Raw genomic sequence first — 21,352 nt, 5'->3', positions numbered from 1 at the left:
GCAGTTGCTGGACCGCCGGAGAGCCGAGCTCCGGTCTGCACCGCCCCGAACGTGTCCCTGGTTGGGCCGGGAGGGCAGCGGGCACGCAAAAGCGAGATTCACAAGTCAAAAAATTAACCCTGACGTCAGAGCGGCAAGACACCGAAGGGGGTGCGTGTGTGTGCGGAAGCAATCCAAGTTTCCCTCTCGTGCGCCGAACGCCTCAAAGAGGAACAGATTAATGGTGGTGTGAACCCACTTCAGCAGCAGGCTGGTTCCTCTCAGGCTCCCTCAAAGAGACCTATATTTTGTCGCGTGCAAGAGAAGAGAAAGACACCGGACTTCCACAAGGCCTCCAGCTCCACGGGGAGTAGAATAATTCTAGAAAACCACTGGTCTGTATCCACTGCAAAAGGACAGTTTCCAAATCTACAGGCCGAGGAGGTTCAAATGCCCCAAACTGGCCAACACCAGTACAGGATCGCGGGGTCAGGAGGAGAACCCACTCTAAAAATTTATTTCCAGCCTGCTGCTGGGAGGGTAAGCATTCTACAAAAAGCAAATACACTTAAAAGAGGGTTTTTGGGAGGGACGTACTTTGGGGGTTTTCGGGGGGCTGTGCTTCTGCCACATGAAAGCCCCAAATTGTGGAGTTTGTGTAAATCCAAACAAAGAACTCAGGCCTGTGACCAGTGGGGCATATCCCCACATGGCACATATAAGTAACGCTCCAAAAAGGTGGCAAAATAAAAAGTTAGATAAGATTCAAACTCAAATGATGGTAGAAATATGGGGATGGGATGTCATTCCACTCACTATTTCTTCAATTTTCAGCTAGCACATGGCACCGTCTACTCCGGGGGTCCCCAACATGGCGCCCACCAAACTTTTCGGAAAGTGGGTGGGGCTTGTTATTGGCTGCCACGGTTCAAGCCAAAGGCCTTTCCGCTGCAAGAGCAGTCTGAGCCACGAGAGACCCAGCAGGACTGGGCCGCTCCTGTGCTTTCCTTAGCAAGATTTAGCTCCATTCCCACTTAAACCTTCCACAGGTCTTTTGCGGGGAAAGGCAGCCCACAACCGTGCGATGCTTCTGACATGGCATCGCGCATAAGGCGACGCTGACACTACTGCAATTTTCGCCCCGCGTGCCACAGAAACGCTCAAGTTGAAAAGCGGAAATAAATTAGCCTGGTCCAAATATCGCAGGGGGGGGGAGCTCCTGACCTATATCGTGGCCGTCACACCTACGTGTGTTCCTCTGAAACCCCGGAGGAAGGGCTCAACCGCTCCGACCAGTTCTGCATCCTGCCAGCGCGGATTCTCCGGGTGTCATTCTTGCACAAGGCAGGAGGCGAGAGTGGGGATCTGCCAGGGAGCGGGTTGGTGTTACTGTGGTTCGGCCGTGGCAATCGTTTTGTGTCTGGCTCCGCCTCTTGGGGCAGCCATCTTGTTGCTAATCCGGCTCCTGTATTTGGAGCAAAAAGGGAGCAAACTCTGGTTACATTTAAGAGCGTGCAGGAGTGTCCCCAACGGTTAACGCACTAATTGTGGTGTTTGTGCTCAGCCATATTACAACTGGGTTGATTTACAGGGCCTGCTTTAATCTGCTGGTCTCAGGATAATTGTTGGGGATTTCCCCTAAGAACTGTCCTGCTGTGGGGACCCGGGAATCAGAGGGCAGCCCCCTGGTAGCACATGTCAGCTTGAGCTCCCAGGACTCCATGGGGCAGGGGAGGTGGCCAACACCCGGAGGGGCTCTTCCACACACCCATGCCCACCCTCTCCCTCACCCTCTCCCTCCCCAAGATCTGGGATCACAAGTCCTTTTTGGGCAACACAGCACCTTCCGGCAGACAGGAGGGAAAAAACGCAGCCAAATGACTTGCACACTTGCTACCCTCTTGGCCTCTGAGCTGGCTTTGCCCCACAGGCCTGATCTCAATCTACTCCGAAGGACACCGGGGATGAGCAGAGAGAGGGAAAGTAGAGGGGGGGCATGGGGGGGGTCAGAACCCGCAAAACCAAGCGAACCAGAGAGGAAACCTCCAGGTCTGGCTCCAATTCACCTTTCTTATTTCCAGAACTGCAATGCAGCCCTTTAAAACTGGTTAACTGCACTAATTATTCGATTACCACGTTAATTCCTAAGGAGATTATGTCTCAATGACCAGGCCCCATATTGACAACCCTCCCCGGAAAACAGCACCATGCTCTGGGAGGCGCAACAATGGAGAAAGTCAAAAGAGTGAGCGCCACTGTGAGTCTTCCCCCCCCCCCCCCGAGTCCAGTAGTTCGATCTTCAAATGACAGCTGGTGCGACTGAGGTGTGCTGAGATTTTTTTTAAAAGCCAGGAGGCTGCACAAGGCCGTTAAGGGCCAGAACAGCATTTTCCACGGGGCGGGGGACTCTAAGCACTTACAAAGAAGCAGGCCTTCACGAACACAAATGCTGGCAGGGGCTCATGGGAATTGTAGTCCATGGACATCTGGGGGGCCACAGTTGGACTACCCCTGCCCTAGAAGGACCGCAGCACCTTGACTCTCCATGGCCCAGCTTTCGTAAACGGAGCCTTCTGCCTTCCGAACCTGAGGTCGGGGCATCCCACCGGCACAGCAAGCCCCCTTTTGTTGAGAAAGGCCTTTTGCAAAGGGCGAGACTAAATCGAGGAAGGTGCTGGGTGCATCATGGGCCCCGCAGGGTCCCGGGATTAACTGCCAGCCGGTTTGCCCAAAGTATAAATATCACTTACGGAGAACGACATGCACAATTATGCTCGGGGAGGCTGGTGCTTCAACGTGTTCCAGAAAGCTAATCTCAAAAAGGAAAAGAAGAAAGAAGTCTTCCTCTGCAAATCTCACCAATTTGTAGAGCGATTTCCTTCCAAAGCCCAGACTGAACCGCTCCTGTGTGTGCTGCGGAAGAGCCTATGAAATAAAACCCAGGATGCAGGCGGGGCTTTCACTTTCCCACGACTGATTGCGGACGTTCCTAGGCATCTGTCTGGCCGCTCTGCGAAACGGGAGGCTGGAGGAGGTGGTCCTCGGGTCTGTCCCTGCAGGGCTCTGCCCTCATTCCTCCAACCCGCAGGCAACCAAACGCAGTAAGACCCCAGCGGCTCCACAGAGAAGGTACTGAGAACGCCCGAAATAGCCTTGGCTCCCTTTGCAGCCACGGACTGGGATTTCGGGATGACAATCCTGCTACCCCGATCTGCCTAACCCACTTCATTAAACTCGCGGCTGATTTGGTCCTTTGGCCCGCAGGCATCCCGCACGACACCCTGCGCTCTTTCGTCTCTTGACCTCAGGGAAGAAGAGGGGAGGGGTGGAGGGGCCAGATTATGACCCCCGCGAGCTGCTTAAGCGTCACAACATCCCACTGGGGCATGGACTGGGAGGGGGGCGCTAAGAGCACAGCCGTGCCCATCCGGTGCGCGGCTACGGAGGAAACGCTGTGAGTTCGGAGAGTTTCCACTCACAGATCTCGCCTCTGCAAGGCGCTTCTGGCCAACATCAGCGGCGTGTTTGCCCTCTTGCGTGGCATTTATACCCCCACCGTGGCAGCTAACAGCTACCGCCCCCCTCCCCGCATAGCCTGGAGGACGGCCCGAGCGGCAGACAAAAAGGCAGGCAACCTTAAAAAACAACACTATGTATTCCAAGGCCACCACAAAACAGATGCTAATGTTCTGCCTCCGGGCATTTCCACTCTGCCCTGGCATCTTTGACAAGCGTGCTTTACGGCGCCCCTCCCAGCGCCTGCCGCTGCGATCCAAGGACTCGAGATCCCCATTGGTCCCTGTCTCTCCAAGGCCTGGGCAGGGGAGGCCAAGCCGTGGCACTGCCGATGTCCACGGACTACCATTCCCGTGAGCGTGGGTGGCAGGGCAGAGCCTCAGCCTGGCCACCGCTGGCTTATCCCTTGGAAATCTGGTGGCTCTTTAAGGGGCCAACTGCACTCGAATCCAGAAAGGGCCAAAGGGCGTCTACATCCCAGGCTTCCGTGTCCCAGTCATGGAGGCCTTGAAGCAGCAGGCTACAGCCTGGAAAACTGACAGCCAGCCAGCCACCAAGCCCCTGCAAACAAGAACAACAGAATGCTCCTCTCCATTAAAAAGGAGCAGGAGACAATGTCTCCTTGCAAGTGGAAGGGGGGCGGGGGGGGGGAGGCCGAAAACTGGGTGCCAGGCCGAAAACTGGGTGTGGCCAAACGAGGCCAAGGTGAGGCAGAGGTGAGTCTCCGTGCGGATTCTACTCGGTGTTCAAAGAGCCAGCCTTTTCGCTCCCAGGGCCAAGGGGTCCTCTGGAGGCCTTCTGAAGGCCTGGATGGTCATTTTGGAGCCTTCTCTCCACTCCTTTGAACAAGGCTTGGGGCTGGCATGCAGGATGAACATTCCCCCTCCCCCCAAATGCTTCCTCTCACCCTGGCCTTGATGCCTGCCAGCTCAGAGCAGTGCTTCCGCATCAGGTCAGCTAAGTGCAGACTGGAGGTCGGGATCCGGGCCCTGCTCCGCCTCGGCCCATCCCTGCTGTAAATCTACTCGGATCCAAGGTGCCGGCGAGCGTCCCTCATGCAACTTGCAGGTAAGAACAGGAGATACCACCGACCTTCGCCCTGGCAGCACGCTTACGGCCAACTGCGCACAAATGGCCCTTTGTCCAGGTTCCAAAATGATCTTGTGTAAAAAATAGAAAGGGGGGGGGGCTATCTCAAGCCTCCATCAGTATCCAAGTTGTAAACATAAAGTGGAGGGGACAGAACGAACGACGTGGAGCTCCACAGAGGGAAGGCAAGAGGCAGAAATGAGTTCGCGATGGTAAGAAATACCCGGAGAGACTGGACGCTTGTTGCAGTTTCTGGGCTCAGAGGGAAGCAGCGTTCTTTGTTTAAACAAAGGGCAATAAACACTCTATACAGCATCAAAAACTGAGTCCAACGGCACCTTGAAGACCAACGAAGATTGATTCAAGGCGGTCTTCAAGGTGCCGTTGGACTCTGATTTTGCTGTGCTGCTTCAGACGCACACGGCTGCCTGCTGGAATCTGCAGAATCAGTCTAAAGTTGCTTGGTTTTGCTAGTCCCATCGCTAACCAAACTCGAGCACGATTAAAGAGGAAAATCTCAGACCTTAAGAAGCACACCGAGGTAACTGTGAGGACAATAAATCCAGTGGGCCTGAGATTGTTAGTGACGGGGTGCTGTTTTGGTTAAGCGCACGCTAGAAATTTAAAATCTTCCAGGCAGGGAACATCCGAGCTGCTGAACAACACATCAAGCTGCCTTAAAACGAATTCCAGCGTTGGCCTGTCAAAGTCAGTATCGTCTGAGATGCCGAAGCTTTCATGCCCCCCTCCCCTCCCTGCCTGGGAAGCTCTGTTTAAAACAAAGTCGGAATAGTAGCAAAACGCACGCTTTGTTTTTAAAAACATGAGACCTCGGTGGAAACAGCATTTCCTTATCTCGACAACGGTATCTGAAAGAGTCCCTCTCCGAACTCAAGTCACAGATGGGTGTGTAAGAATCATTCGGGAATGAAACCTCGTGCTACTTTGAACACAGACATTTAGCGCCACGGACACCTAGACTGGGAAGCAGGTCTGGAAGCGAGAGAACTAGAAGCCCCCTCCTCAAAATGGGGGTGGGTCCATAAAACAAATGGTAAACACGCTCGTGCCATGGAGGAGAAGTCCCGAAACATTGATGGGGGCGTGCTACAAAAGGGCTGCTGCAAGATGAGGAGCCCCCTGCTCAACGGCCGCCAAAGAAGCCTCCAACGGCCCACCAGGCCCCACCTGTCTTCTAACAAGCCTTGGTAGGAACCAGAAAAGGTGATGGTGGAACCAGGGTTGGGGCTCCCTGGTTCATACCACTGTCCTCTGCACTCCTGGAGAAACAGACAGGCTGGGAGTTGGGACATGTCACGGCCCATCGCCAGCAGCCTCCTGCCGTGGTGCCACTGAACCAGCAACACCTGAACTGGTTAAGCGTGCTGCAATTCTGATCCAGCACGGCTTGGCTTGCATTCCTGTAGGCCTGCGCTCCATTTAGTCGGGCCAGGGAGACTTCAAAACAAAACTTGCCTGCCATGAAATAAGCAGACAAAACCAGCCAGCCAACCATGAGACCAATGCTAGCCTAGGCTCGAACGTGGCCACCACGTTTTCTGGAGGGAAAAATGAGAAAAGTGAGAAAACAAAACCCTTGAGAGAAGTTCTACCTATTCCTTCGAAGCCAGCCTAAGAGCTGGAGGACGGGGGCCTAAGAGCCAGGAGGTCCCGAGCAAACATACCCAGCAGAGGAAAAGAAGATGCTGGATGGACCATGTGTCTTTAAATGCAGCATTTCCAGACTAGACGGGAGCACAGATAATCATAATCACGCAGCATTCCCAGGACTTAAGGCAACCGTCAGCTTCCAAAGGAAAGGCCCTTTATTCCATTTATAAACTTATTTCTACAAACACAATTGGCCTTTCTGTCGCAGGGCGAGACGCAATCTCTAAGCGCAAGCGAACGAAAAATACTCGGAAGGAGAGAGGGGAGATTTGCAAGGCCTCTTGCTCTCTTGGCCCGCCCAGAAGAAGCGCTGGTTTGGTTTCTTTCTGCCCAAGCGGGGATTCATCCTGGCTTAGAAGAAAGGTAGCAAACCCCAGGCAACAATCTGGACGAAGCTCCTCCAGGGCCTGCTGTGGGAATGGCTGCTTTTCTCGCGGCCTGCGAGGGGGAGCAAAGGACGAACCACGGGTTCCCCAGCCGTGTTCCTTGGTTTCTCGCGCGACGCATGTGCCAATCGCTTGGGACGCCGGTTGCAACAGGCAGGCGGAAGCAGCGTTACCCCATGCAGCCTCAGCTTGTTGGGCAGCTAAACATTTCGGCTCCTGTCGCAGGCCTGACTCTTCGCGTTGACACCTTTGCCACTGCACGACTGGGCCGTTTTCTCTTTTTCACGAAAGCAAAGCACCGTCTAGCCGAGACCGTGAAACCTGAAGAACGATCTGCAGCTTCTCTGTGCTTCTCACCAAAACGGACGCCGTTTTTGTGGCCGTTATCTTTTCTGCTGTGCTGTAGGGGCAGACTGCCAGATCAACAATAAATAAATCGATTCCGTTTGCTAGCCTGAACTTTACCGAGCCGGGGCAAGGAACTGAGAACAGCAGTAGCAATCATGGAATTGGCTCGTAAATGAAATTTTTGTAAGAGCTCGGGGTGAGCAGGTTAAACACGGAAAGAGGGGCAGAATCGGCGCCTATGAACCCCAGCCTGCTAATATATTAAAGGAGGAAGAATCTTTTTGAGGCAAAGGCAAACATTGGTGAAATTGATCCTCACTCACTCCGGAACACCCTCGATGGGGAAAGGGTGATATCGTGCCCTCTTACTGTAAACAGAGTCTCAAAATACCAGGACGTTGTGTTTTGTGGATTCTCTTTCCTCCTCTGCTGCTGCAAAAATCCCCCTCGATGTTTCCTGCATGGATTCTGAGCTGGAGCAAGCCTTGCGGCCCAAAGCTACTGGGAACCCACCCTCTGTTTTCACAGCAGGAGTCTCTCCAGAGGAAGCGCACCGTGCCCTCAAGTGTGTTTTGCTTCCGTGGTAGGATGAGGTATGACAATACGGGGATATCTACGTGGAAGGACTCGAGTCTCCTCTTGGCTCAGGAGAAGCCCGTTCCGACTACAGGCCCACCAGGCCTCCCGTTCTCCAAGAGACACAGGCCGGAAGAGATGTGCAGCCCAGGGACAGGCGATGGTTGATCCAGTCACTTTTAAGACCATCTTGTGCTATCAAGCCCGACAAAGTCCAGCCCAAAGTTCCCTGCAAGCTTGCCTAAAGCCTGGCAGGGAGATGATGCCTCCTTACCTCTGCGGGCCAACCTGTTCCAGAACCTCAGAGGGATCACGGCAAAAAAACCCACCAAATCAAGCCATCCCGGGGAAGAGGCCTCCTCGCAGGAAGGGAGAGCTGGAGAGGACAGAGGGCAAGCAATGCACGGATGCGCTCCCCTCCACGTGCCGTTTCTTCCCAAGCTCAACTTCCTGTCGGCAAGAGCTTTAGGAAAGCGACTGCGCTATGCTGTGGGACGTGGAGTCTGTGCGAAGGATTACTACTCTGTGGCACTCTGGAAACTTATCGGGGTCTTTCGGTGAGCAACCAATGGCGGGGGACAAAGGTGCCCGGATTCCACACACCGATGAGGTCCAACTTGGCTGTAACTACCGAAGGAAGGAGATAATTAGGTGAGGTCACTAGACTCTGGGCTAGCTGGGGGGGACGGGGATGGTTTTGTTTTGTAATTAACTGCCTACATGCTGTCCTGAGGCCTTGCAAACCGAGTCCTGGGTCTCTCCTCCATCTCGGTCGGGTCTCGGCTTCCCCTGCTGCCTTCCCCTTCTCCTAGCATCACTGCCTTTGCCAAGGACTCTGGTCTTCTCATAATGTGACCAAAGTACGGTACCCTCAGTCTGGGCTAGGCAGCTTTCAGAATAAAAGATTAGACAACTTCATCGTATCCCTGCCAGTCACCACCACTACGTGTTCAAGCCTCCATGTATAGATACAGGCTACCTGTGAATACCAGGAAGTGCCGGAAAGTGTTTTGAAGGCCACACACACACACACGAGAATATTCACAAAACTTCTGGCTTATTCCACTGGAAGGATCTCGTGATACACTCCCTGGTGAACATGAGATGCACTAGTTTTATGCCTCATTTATGTCCTGCTCCCCACCCCACAAAAGCGATCCAAAGCAGCGTACCCAGCCCTCCTCTCCTCTGTTTTAGCCACACAACATCCGCCCAGTGAGACAGGTGAGGCTGAGGGGGTGTGGCCCGCCCGAGGCCACTCAGAGAGCTTCCGGAGCAGATCAGGGATCTGAACTCGGGTCCCCCGGATCCTAGTTCGATAACAGCCACACACACAGGCTCTCATGATATATTAAAATAAGGGGATCCAAACTTTCTAATGTTTTTGCATCAGGACACGGCGCAAGTTACAGAATCAAATCACCAGCTGTCGCTTGCAAGCAGCTCTGAAATTTCGGCTAACAGAGGTCAGAGGCATCCGGAGACGTCCCACAACAAAGGGGGAAACATGCCCCACTAAATAAAATTAAGGTGATTCTTATGCCACCATTGCGTACCTAGATACAAAATATCTGTTTGTCATATCCGCATCTCCCCCCAAAAGACAAAGTAACATTCGCCTAAATTCTCAGCAAAAGCGGTCCTTTCACGCTGGGGCTGTGCCACTTGCCACAGAAGAAGAGAATATAAAGAGAGAAGGGTCCCAGTCTAGCTCCACCCTGTCCAGGCCCCTGTGGAAGAAGACCAAACTTTTGGGGTTGTACAAACCCGCGTTCTGCAGAAGGCTGCGTGCAGCTCTCCTTCTCCTACACAAGGGAAGGGGCACCCAGATCTGGAGCACCCCCCCCAGCCCAGGATTTATTTATTTATTTCCTTCCTTCTTTCCTCCCCCCCTCCCTGACTTCTCCCCCTAACTAGGCTGCAGCAGAACTGAGCAGGGTCAGTGACTCCAGGGCGATTTAAGAGCATTACGCGGGAAGGGTGGGGGGGGGGGAGCGGATTCAGTCCGGCATCGCGTGAGCAGCGTCCCTCCCCTCTCCTGCCCCAGCCAGGCTGATGCGTTTTCTGCAAATAAGCACCCCCCCCACCCCCGCCGGTGCGAGCCAAGAGCGATGCCCCAATTAAACATGGCGAGAGAATCTCGCGTGGCTGGCTGCGTGCACGGTACAATGGAGGGGGCAGAGGGGGGGGGGAGAAAACCAACCAACCCCCCCACTCCCCCAGCAGAGGCATTCCTGGGCAAGGCGCCAGCCACGCAGGCCGGGCAGGAAGACCCCTGCAGACCCCCACCACACCCCGCCACAGTCCCAGCTTCCCTCCTCTGCAGAAAGGAGCTGGCGGGGGGGGGGGAGGGGGTGCTGGCCCTTTTGATGTCCAGGCAAGATTTGGGCCTTTGCGGCCCCCTCTCCCCAGGGGAGACACACCCCTCCCCTCCAAAGATGACCATGCTCGGCCACCCCCATTCCCCACCACTTGCAACACGTCCCCCCCATCAGTTGTGCAAACCAAGCCCCAAACTTTTGGAGGAATCCCCCCCCCAACCCAAAACTTTTGGCACCAATACAGGAGAGCACTGAATCAAGGAGGCCTCCTCTAGAGGAAAGCCGGTTTGGAGCAGTCTGCCACCCACCCACCCACCCACCGCCCACAAATGCCATGGGGTGGGGGCGCCCTAGGGAGCCTTGGGCCGGCAGGGCAGGCGTCAACATGGAAAGAGGAAGGGAGTCAGTCCCGGAGCTCCCTGGGCGGCAAAAGCGGGGAGGGACCCAGCTGGTATTTTGGAAAAAGGGGGGGGATCGGAGGCCTGATGATGGGGGGGGGGAGGTCCACCCATGCAGGAGACCCCCCCCCCCCGGAGGCTGGCCACCAAGGGGAGAAGAGGATGGGGTTGCGGGAGGGCACTGCAAAGTTGCAAGAGCTTGGGAGAGTTCCTTTGAATGTGGGGGGGGGGGGTGAAGTGACACCCTCTGGGGGCCCAGCCCAGCCAACAGGCCCCGGGGAGAGACCAGGGGGGGGGGGCAGGAGATGACTTGGGAGACAAACTTGCCCAGGCACTTGGGGGGGGGGGCGGGGCGGAGAGCGATGTTATGCTGGAGAGATAAAGGGGGGGGGAGGCAGAGGAATCAGGCCAGGACCCCCCCCCCCGGCGTGGCTCCCCTTGATCCCGGGGGCAAGGGGTGGGGGTCAGGGCGCGCCCCCCGGCCGCCTTGGCGGAGAAGGGGGGGCAGAGATGGGGGCAGGGTCTCTCCGTGGGGGGGGGGTCCTGGCAAGGCAGACAAGGGGGTTGGGGGGGGTTGCAGAGGGGAGCCATGGGGCTGAGCGGGGGGGGGGGGCGGGGGTGCCGTTCACCTTCCATCTCCATGTCCTCGGGCTCGCTGAGCTGCTGCTCGCCGGGCTTCTGCGGCTGCTGGGGCTGCTGCTGCTGCGGCGGGGCCTGGGCCTGGGGCTGCTGCTGCTGCTGGGGCTGCTGGGGCTGCGGCGGGGCCTGGGGGGGCTGCTGCGGCGGGGGCTGCTGGTGGTGGTTCATGCCTGCCGGGGCGCGGGGCGGCGTCGGGCTGGGCGCTCCGGGCTGGGCCTGCGGCGGCGGCGGCGTCTGCGGCGGCGGGCGGCGTCGGGGGTCTCCGGCCGGGGCCTGGGCCGGGGCGAGGGCTCGGGCGGCCGCCGGGGGAGGCAGCGAGACGCGCACGTATTTGCTGGCGATTCGCCCAATGGCGGCGGGCGGGCCTCGGCGCGGCCTGGCTGGCTGGCGGGCGGGCGGCCTCCCTTCCTGCCTTCCTTCCCGGCTGCGGCCTGCCTTGGCTGGCTGGCTGCGGCCCTGCGCTGGGCGGGCGGGCGGTGGGGCTGCTGGGGCTGGTGGGCCTGCGGGGCTGGCGGGGCCGAGCGCGGCCTCCTCCGCCTCCTCCTCCTCCTCCTCCGGGCTGGCTCCCGCGCTCAAAATGGCGGCCGCCAAATGTCACATCCGCATGGAGGCCGGCGGGAGAGCGGCGCCAGGGCGCGGGGACACTCGGGCGGCCCCCGCACCACACGGGCCTCCTCCTCCCCTCCCCGCCCCGCCGCCGCCCGCCCCGCCCCGCCTGGCTGCCTGGCTCCTCTCCTCCTCTCCTCTCCTCCTCTCTGGGCTCGCTCGGCCGGCCCAGCAGCAGCGGCGGCGCCTCGGAGGGAGGAAGGGGAGGGAAGGGGAGGGCCGGGAAGCAGGACGAGCAGCAGCAGCAGGAGGAGGAGGAGGCAGCAGCGCCGCGGCCGCCCCGGGAACAGCACGCCCAGCCGGGGACGCGGCCGAGGGGAGGAGCCGGGGCAGGGACGGGGCTCGAGGGGGCGGGCGGGCGGGAGGGAGGGGCGGGGGGCTCCGGGCCTGGCTCAAGAGGCCGGGGGGGGGGGAACCGGGCCATGCTGGGGGGGGGGGCGGGAAGAGGGGATCCAGCCGGGGCACCCTTTGGAAAGATGCCGGCGACCCGGGGATCCCCCCGAAGGAGAACGCCCCTCTGCCCTCGGGGAGGGGGGAGGGGGGCGTCGCCTGGGTCCGCTCTCCCGCCCTCCCGTTTTTGCCTCCAGACACCCCCAGAGTCTAATCGGGGCGTCTCCTGTGTTGCTTCCTGGAGGGAGCGGGCGGGCGGGCGGAGCGGGCGCCTGCCTGGCCGGGAAAGGCGGGCAGGTGAGCAGGCCAACTCCAGTTCCCCTTCCCTACCCCGGGGGGGGGGGTCATTGGCAGGGGGGGCATGAAAATCCCGCTTGGCATCCCAAGTCTTTGAATTGTTCCTTCCATGTCTGATAAGAGATCCCACAAGTCCCCTTTTCTATCAAAGGGTCAGTATCATTTCCAACGGGATGTTGACATTGTTTACTAAGGATGACTGTTTAAAAAACAGGAGCTCCTAGCCCTCCACCCCCAGGGCAGGGCAGGGCAGGGCAGGACTGAGAGACATCTAGCAAGCTAAAGAAAGGGCATGTCCAAGATCAACTCTCTTGGGTCAGCTGGGTCAATGCTGCCTACGAGTTGCCTAAAGTTTACAGGTTAATCCCAGCCCGCTCTGAAGACCGCTGGGAGCTACTGGGTAGCCACTGCCTCTGAGCATATCCTACCTCACAAGACTGTTGTCAAGATACACAGACCACCCTGAAGTCTCGGGAGGAAAGGATAAAGATCCAATAAAATAATAACCATGCAGGTTTATGGGGGCAGCCGATTTTCATGCAGGTCACCCGCCGAACGTTTACCAGTTCAGTAAGACACTGGTTGGCTTGAATCCTGGGTCTCGTTATATCAAATCTCTTAAATATAGCAAAACTGGAGAAGCTTAGTAAAGCCATTTACACAATGCCTCTGATAGAAACCACCTCCAGAAATGTCAAACAAAGCAAAACTAATCTGTGCAACATTAAAAGCCGTAGTAAATATGGCTGTCAGAAGAAACCCTCCATAATAATTGCACGCATGTTAAAATGCTGCCCAGTGGGATTTAAAAAGTCCGACACGCAAGATAGCTCCCTATGATGCCACTTGGAAACAGGAAATTTTATTTCATATTTAATCAAAGATGTTAAAAAATCATTCTCTCACTGAAGGGTGGCCCAAGAGGAGAAAAGCGGGGTGAACTTTAATTCAGAAACAGTTTTCCTGCCAAATGTCTCCCGCAAAGTATACACGTTTTGAAGATGTGAGGCGACATGTAAGTTATTTAAAACACTGTAGTATTCACACACGTGCCTTACACATTTTGCTTTGAAGACGTAGAACATGTGCGTGTAATCCTAAGGGCACTCCAAAATCCAGTAGGGAAAGTTGGAGAACAAAACTTGCTGGCACCAATGGCCACCAAAGCAAATTAGGAAACATCTGCCTGTTTTTATTTTAAATCCATAGTGAACAGATTTAATTGAAATAGATCGGCACGTGTCCTTTTAACAGGAATAAGCCAGAAATAGAGCTATGATCAAACGTGATTTCCCTCCACCCCCTGCATATTTCAATGGGCTTTTTGAACTATAAAAGCAGAGAGTCACTGCTGATTTATCAAGCAACAATTCTACACACCCATGAGGTACCCTGAGAGCTGCAGTTCTGCGTGGGAGATGACGTCTATTGGATCCTGGAGCAGCCTGACTGAACTACAATTCCCAGGGTTCCTTGGGAAAATTCATGGCAGCTAAAAGTGACATCCTGTAATATGGGTTTGCAGAGCAAAGCTGTCTCATTTGTTTTGCACGCATGACTTGATGTCCCCCGATTTTAGACACTTACTGGAGAGCAGCTTCTTGATATCCCAGTCATCTGAAGAGAGGGCAGAGTGGATCAACTTCCCAAACATGAATATCTACCGGCTGGTCGTCCAGGAAGAAAGCTTCCTGCAGGGTTGAGAGAATGAAAAGATATTCTTACTCCTTTGTGCTGAAATTCTCGTCCCACCTCCTCCTCCCCATTCTAAACTGAACTTTGATACCCCATTTTTATTCTCATTGCAGCTTCACGAGCCTTTGGCAGTGGGGCGTGCCCCTACGAGACGGCGGCTGCTTTGAATCGGTGGCCTGTCTGCCATTTCCGCATCAAGGATACGGGAGGAGCTGAGCCGGAAAAACGGCCTGCTAAAATTATGCGTTTTGTAAGTTTCTCTTATCCCCCCCCCCTTGATTTGATGGATTTGAGATTTTATTCAGATTTGATGATTGCTCAGGAACATGGCACCAGGAGGAGCAGAGTGGTCCAGAGAGCGATTTGAGATTTATGGGGAGAAGGCGCTAGGCTAGGGGTGCCAACCTCCAGGTGGTGGCTGGGGCGCTCCTAGGATTGCAGCTAATCTCCAGGCCACTGGAGTTCCGTTTACCTGGCGTGAATGGCCTCTTGGGAAGCTGGACCCTTCTCCAAACCCCACCCTCCTCAGGTTCACCCCCCCCCCCCAAATCTCCAGTCATTTCCCAATGGGAAGCTGGTAGCCCTCTGCAATGAACTACAAATATATGGTTGCCCATGACATACTTGTGTCAGTGTAGTTAAAAAGAGAAATTATAGGGATTTAGAAACGACAGTTCTGTTGATGGCTTTTGGCCCCAGAAGACCCACAAGAAAGACCTGCAGAACCCCAGACAACTGGCATTGGGATACATTCCCTCTGAAGGTGGAGGATCCATTTTGCCATCTCGGCTATCTAGTTGGTCACTGTTCTGTGATCAGGACCTAATCTCTTTCTGGCATGGCCTTGCTCCCCTGCACTGGTCTTCCCGAAACAGTGAGGTAGGCACCATCTCTGGGTTGTTTTTCTTTTTTTTTTGAGAGCGGGTCGGAGAACAGTAATCGATTTCACAATGGAGGATTTTAAACACAAAACCGCCAGGTTAATTGTTTACTGCTTGAGTCGGACGTCGTGGATTGTTGTCAATTGAGTTATTGATGTCACGACCGCATTTGTGACATCTTTGCGGAGAGACGCTGGGATAAAAACACTCCTCCTTCTCACACACCCATGAGAAATACCCTTTGAGCCCCTGATTCTTTCAGTGCCTACCTGGAATTTAAGTGTTGGAACGCTTCTTAGAAAAGGCGCCTTTTGTTTCCGCACAGCGGTGAAGGTGGCGCTGTCCAAGTCTGTCGGGAAAGATCCCCCGGTGGGCGTGTGCGTGGGGGAGGGAGACAGTGCCACAAAGTTCTGCCGAGCCAATGTGGTGGAACCTTCAGCACAAAGTCGGCCCTTCCCATTGGTTCCGGTTCAGCTCAGAAGGAGAAAGCGGCGTAAACAGAACGTCACGCGCGGCAACAGGCGGAGGGTGTCGCAAGGCCAGTGAGGCGGAATGTCTTGCTGACCCGGCCGCATTCCCGGGATCAGAGCGGAAACAAAATACTCCTTTTAAACATGAACACCCAAATAGCCAACAACGACGATTCACACACGCCTTTCCCTCCTGCGGATTTTGATCGGTCAAATCAGATCCCACGGTTAGACATTCCACGGGGTTGGATGTGACGTTTAGGATTGAACTTAAATAGCTTGGTAGGCAGCTGGACCACCCAAGGCATCTTAACTGGTGTCAAGCACTTCTCACTGTTTTCCTCAAATTTAGACCAAACGTCTTTGCTGCAGTTCATGTCCTGGAGTTCAAGCCCCGTCATCCAACATGACTGTGAAGGGATCTGTCCCCTATTCCGCAAGGAAGCCCTTTAGGAAGCTGGTGATCCTATCATCTTGCAAAAGCGTCCTCTCCAACGTAGAGGCTGCCAGCTCCTTCGGCCTTCCCTCTTGGGATATGATCCCCAAAGCTCTCACCAGCCCAGTTGCCCTACGTGGGCAGTTTATGCCAGATCGCTGACAAACTGATCCCGGATGAAGTCTTTGGAGTCAACTATGAGATCTCACATTAGACAGCCGGGGCACCAGCTGGCTGGGGTGTCAAAGGTAGACACGGTAGGGAAGGAGAATCCTCTTTTTAAAATAACACCACCTAGCTGCAGAAGAATAAAGAACGGCGAGGATTGCTAGCATGAGACTAGAGATGGACTCTGGTGTGGGAAGCTGGACCGTCCCCCTGAACCATTCACAATTTTGTAAACCTCCCCTCCCCCTTGCAAAAAATTGGATCTCCAGCTTATAAAGGCAAACCTTTATTCATTGTTACAGAATGTTTGGCAACACACATTTCAGGCCTGGATTTGAAGTGTTAATTGCAGCCTCTGTTTAAGGGGACTTCTTAAAGTCCCTGCTTTTTTTATTCCTCCCCCCCTCCCAACCCAAACCATTTGTGACGTTTTCTTGCCTCTCTTCTGCCTAGAGAAGGAGTCAGACTAGCAGGACGCCCTCTAGCGACAGATATCCGACAACCGCCCACCCCTTTCCGTTCCGGCCCCATCTGGACTCTGCGCTTGGCCCCCTTCGGCTACTGTGGTCCCCTGTCGTTTTCTAAGCCCCTTTGACCGGCAGAGGGTCTAGGGATGCCGCAGGATGGCTGCCCAAGATCAGGGGGCTGGAATTTGTACGTTCCACTCTCCACCTCTCAAATTGGAGAGGCGCAGATCTTGTAAGACCTCAGATGTTAAGGAGGGGCAGCAATGGCTAGCGTTGGGGTAGGAGACCTCCGGAGAATACCAGAGCCGTGACACGGAGGCAGACAACGGCCAGCCCACCTCCGGATGCCCCTGCCTTGAAAACCTCACAGGGTCACTGGGAATCAGGAAGGGATGCGCCAGTGTTTGTCTCTTGTGGCCCTTCCTTGCATACCCAGGGAATGGTGAATAGCCACCGAGGGTAGGTGAATTTCCCTCAGGGTTCTGGAGATTTTTGGTGGAGGGATCACTTGGGCATAAAATTGGGGTCCCCGTGGGTGGGCAGGCGGGCAGGTAGAGGTGAGCGTCCTGCATTCTGCAGGGGGTTGGACTAGATGACCCTGGAGGTCCCTTCCAACTCTGTGGTTCTAGGGTTCTTCCCACCACCACTATGATGTGGTTTTCACTGTCTTGCTTTCATTGTGCCATCCATCTTGCGTGTCAGCAAGGCAGGCAGTCTACCAGTGAAGTGAATAAGTACGTGGGGACAGCGGTCGAAGCCTCTTCAAGCCCCTCCTCTGCCTGTCTAATGAAGAAACAGAACAGAATGCCGTCCTTTAACACAGCCGTCCGAGGAAGACCGCACAGCCGTTTGACAACTGGTGTCGAAATTGAGCAGGCTATACAGGATGCGAGAGCTGAAGGAACAACAGCTCCGTGCTGTTCGGGTCCTCGGCCCGCAAGGACCGAGCTGCCCGAAAGACGCAGGGCCCAACCTAAGAAAGAAGGCAGCTCACGTATTTCCAGTTTCATCTCTGCCCTTTGCGCATGCTTAAGTTCCAGAGATGGGAAAAAATCCAGAGGAGCGGCAGTCCTCTTGTGCTGCACATGGTTGAGCAAATGCAGTGACACAATCTTAAGCAAAACTCAAATTTTTGAACGGCTGGGGGAGGGAGGAGGAAGCAGAAACCCCCACAGACCATTTCCCCGCAAGGTTCTTCCAGGCGGCGGGATGAGACCGACCTGGGCAAATGTCCGAATGCTGCAACGTATCCTGATTTACTTCTGGCAGAGGAGGATCGGTGGCCAAGCTTGCCTGTCTGTAGCGGGACAAAAGAGCAAGCGTTCAAGAGCCCCTCGAAGGAGGAGTGAGCTGCGACTCACAAGAGTTCATCCCCTGCCACAGATGCTGTCACTCTTTAAGCGGGTACTGCGCCCTTGCTGATTTCCCTCTGCTGAGGCAGACTTTCTTTCCTGGAGGATCCCTTAAAGTATTTGGGGATGTGCACGTGAATCTGAGCGGCTGGAGACAACTTTTGGAATGACGGTTCGGTCAGTCTTCTCGCCGTCACATGGGTATTACCCCGACCCTCTCACGATTGCATTCGTGGCCCTGGCCTAGATGCCAACTCCACATCCGCACCCCAAGGAAAGAGGGGGCATGGGTGAAGTAACTCCCACTGTGTTGGGTGACCAGGGAAACCACCCCTTGGTGCGCTTGGGCGGCCAGGACAGAGCAGTGGCTGCCACATTGTTGGATGCTTCTGTCACTAGCTTCCGTGTGCATGCAGACACGCCCAGGCGGCTGGCCAAGAGCCTCTTCCTGTCTTCCCGTCTACGTAGGAAATGGATTTACATCAAGAAGCCTGATTGCTTCCCTCAATCCGTCATCCGCCTTTCTTCCTGACACTCCAGGCGGGCTACTGTTTTGAAAAACGAGATCTGCCCTGCCAGAGTAAAATCCCATTCGTTTGTTTAAAAAAGAGGAGAGTCCATTTTTAAAATTAAAGACCGGGCTGGCTGTCCTGGGTAGGGGGACCGACCTCCAGGTGGTGGCTGGGAATCTGGAATTACATCTGGTCTCAGTCACAAAGATCAGTTCCCCGGGGGAAAGTCGTCTCTTTGCAAGGTGGGCTCAGTGACATACCGCTTTGAAGGCCCTCCCCTCCCCCAATCCGGCCCTGCTCAGGCCCTCCCCCCACAATCTCCAGGTATTTCCCAACCTGGAACAGGCAACCTAAATAAAGACACCTAATTTAGAACAGCCTCTGCTGTCCTAAATGGCCTGGGTAAACAGGAGCCCCGGTGCCCCCTTCAAGACAAACAACCTGCGTTTCTTTCTGAGTCACCGCTCCCTTCTCCAGAGCATGACTCACAGAAACTCTTGTGGACATAGATGTTGTTCATCTGGACTTTTTGTTTCATTTTTCAGCAGAAGACTCGTGCTTCTAAAGCCCTTTGTGATCTCTGTAAAGAGGTCGGGGAATCCGCTGCTTTCCTGGCTCTCAGGCGACTCTGCAGAAAGTAAAGTTCAGAACGGCTCTTCATGGGAAGCCAGAGAACCGTCTCATGTCCGTGTTTTCATTTTGCGCATGGACACATTTGCTGCTATTTCAATCTACAGGGGGAACTGCTGCTGGCCCCTCATTTTCTTTAAACGTTTTAAAAGGCGCTTGGTACGTTTGCTTTTTGTTGCAAGCAAACAAGGACGCAAAAGCCAAACTGTGAAATCTGCAAGGCAGGGTCAAATACTTTAAAACCAACACAAACAAAAATGGACGTGAAAAAAATAACACTGCAGGACCTGTGGGTTGCTCTGCTCAAGTTTTGCAGAATGAAGCTAAAACCACTGGTTTTCCGCACCCTGAACTTCTGAAAAAGTGACCACAGGCCTCTTCCCAGGTACAGATCTATGCCCCTAGCTTGATTCCTCCTGGCATCTTCTCAAATGCTCATCTGTGACCACTGGATTCGCAAGAGGTTGCTCCAGTTCTCTGGAACAGGCTACAAGAGCACCTTTTCTTTAAACTGAGGCAGCGTACCTGGGTCTCCTCTTTTCCCATTTTCTCTTCACAACAACCCTGCAAGGTAGCAACTAACCTAAATTACCAAGCAGGCTTCAAAGCTGAGCAGGGTTTTAAAGGTGGGTTTCCCCAGACTTATTCCAGCCCGTCCTGAGCTCCTGGAAGTATGCAAAGGGAAGAGTAATGTATGAGGATAGTTCCATTTCACGTTTCACATGTCAGGGGAAAGGAAGTCTCTATTTCCGTTGCACAGTTCCCCCAGACTAAGGTCATCAGTGCAAAAACATCTCCGTGCTGAGTGCAGCAATAAGTTTAGCATCATGACTGCAGAGTCCGGTGGGCTGCCCGGTCAGTCTGGAGGAGCAGCACAAAATCTGCAGAGTCCAGTGGCACCGTTAAGGCCAACAAAGTCTCATTCAAGGAATCCACTTCTGCACTTCCACTGGTTCCAGAAGTGGGCTCGCACACGTTGAATAAAACTTTTGTTGTTCTTAAAGATGCCACTGGACCCAAACTTTGATCATGGCTGCAGTTTATTACTCCAAGCCATGGTATTGCACGGTCCGTAGAGTCTGCCTGTCTGTCTCCTACCTACCCCCGACTATAATACTCCAAAGAAAGAAACTAATCCACAACAATCTGAATCTTGACTGCTTTGGGGTCGGCCTCGGCTTTTGAAAATAACAGCAAAAAGCCAGGCGGCTGTTGGAGCTTCTCTCAAGGAATACTCAGAATTGTAGTTTGGTTAGGATGATGTAGCAACAGCCACAGGGTTAGAGGCCCAGCGGGATTAATGGAGAATTAGACCTGGAGATCTGGGAACAAGTCCCCACTTTACCATGATGGTGGGCCCAGTCAAATGAGGTTCTACCTCATTTGAGTTGCTGTGATTAAACAAGGGAGACTTCCCCCCCCCTACTCGCATTGTGAGTTCTTAAAAGAGAGGCAAGACACTGTGAGTTCTTAAAAGAGAGGCAAGACACAAAAATACTGAACACAAAAGAGCTAAACAACTTCTCTATCTACAGATCCAAACATACCTCCACTGGTGTTCTCTCCAGCAATGAAGACTATCGATGTCATCAGGAGTAACTGGCTCTACAGCACCTGGATCCGGCCTTCAGAGCAAGGCAAGGCAGAGGTCAGCATCGTTGTACGGATTGAGTGAGATCCATCTTCAGAGGTAGCAAAGACAAGCTACTCGCAATGGGCCTTAATGTCCTGCAGAGAAAGAAGCGCATATCTTCAGTGCTAGTTTAACCCTGCTTCTGGTTCTCCCTCCACCAAGACAGTTTTAACATTTTTTCTATCTTGGTTTAATCTCTCCCCAGGCAGTGGGACGTGGGAGGGACAGCCAGGGAAGAGAGTTACCGAACAGATATGCCTGTATCAGGGGGATGTTCCAACCAAAACAGTTAGCCTATCTTCCCACCCAACTGGATCCTCCCAGTTGGCATTTCTGTGCACTACATTTTCAGGCATAATTGCAAGCAGATATGTGTTTCCTATTAATATAGGTGGAAGTAAACTGAGTCACTTCTTAATTACAATTACCAGGTGTAATCCTAATAGTAAATAAACTATTTAAGAAATCTAAATTGGGCTCTGAGCCTCATGGTGTTTATGTGGAAGTCATGTCCAATTGTTCCATTTCCTGGTCAATGTTGGAGTGAGATGAACTCCGTTAAACCCCTATCCTCAGGTTACTGTTTTGAGAAATGGTTCTGTTTCTCTGGAGGCCAAACATAGAGATGCCATGAGTCTAAGTACAGCGGACTCTTATCAGGGGAGGGGGTAAAATGTCTAGATATCCATGTAAAATATCATGGATAAATTTGGTGGGTTTCCTTCTCCGGCAACGTTGCCGTTGGACTTTTTGTTGTTTCATCCTGGTGTCGGGAGGGTTTCTTCTCATTTATCCCCCACCTTCCTCCTGAGGCAGCTTGCGTGGTTGCCCCCGCCTCTGTTCTACCCTCAGAGGAACTTTGTCAGGCAGATTAGCCTAAGGGTGTGGTGGG

At 54.1% G+C, this 21,352-nt stretch overlaps 1 protein-coding gene and 1 long non-coding RNA gene across 4 annotated transcripts in view; one reads left to right on the top strand and one right to left on the bottom strand.

Moving 5' to 3' along the window:
• The window catches only part of USP7 (ubiquitin specific peptidase 7), a 43,754-nt gene extending 23,202 nt beyond the window's left edge, over positions 1 to 20,552 (bottom strand). Inside the window, exons 1-2 of one of the 3 annotated variants that reach the window (XM_077316961.1) lie at positions 20,375 to 20,552; positions 13,804 to 13,907 (exon numbers count right to left, since the gene is read on the bottom strand). In XM_077316961.1, the coding sequence (XP_077173076.1) occupies positions 13,804 to 13,870 (67 nt within the window). In that variant the 5' untranslated portion in view covers positions 13,871 to 13,907; positions 20,375 to 20,552. Of the gene's footprint in view, positions 1 to 10,913; positions 11,192 to 13,803; positions 13,908 to 15,061; positions 15,211 to 20,374 lie in introns of those variants that run through there. The other 2 variants (XM_077316960.1, XM_077316959.1) reach the window with 2 other exon arrangements.
• Positions 10 to 20,503, top strand: LOC143827434 (uncharacterized). The gene is made up of 3 exons (XR_013227307.1): positions 10 to 519; positions 14,025 to 14,161; positions 20,363 to 20,503. It is a non-coding gene; the product is annotated as an uncharacterized LOC143827434 (long non-coding RNA).
• Positions 20,553 to 21,352: the final 800 nt, after the last annotated feature.

This window comes from Paroedura picta, chromosome 17 (genome assembly GCF_049243985.1).
Source record: "Paroedura picta isolate Pp20150507F chromosome 17, Ppicta_v3.0, whole genome shotgun sequence".
Lineage (NCBI taxonomy): Eukaryota > Metazoa > Chordata > Lepidosauria > Squamata > Gekkonidae > Paroedura > Paroedura picta.
The sequence above is the reverse complement of the archived record's forward strand: the minus strand, read 5'-3'. Positions and strand labels throughout refer to the sequence as shown.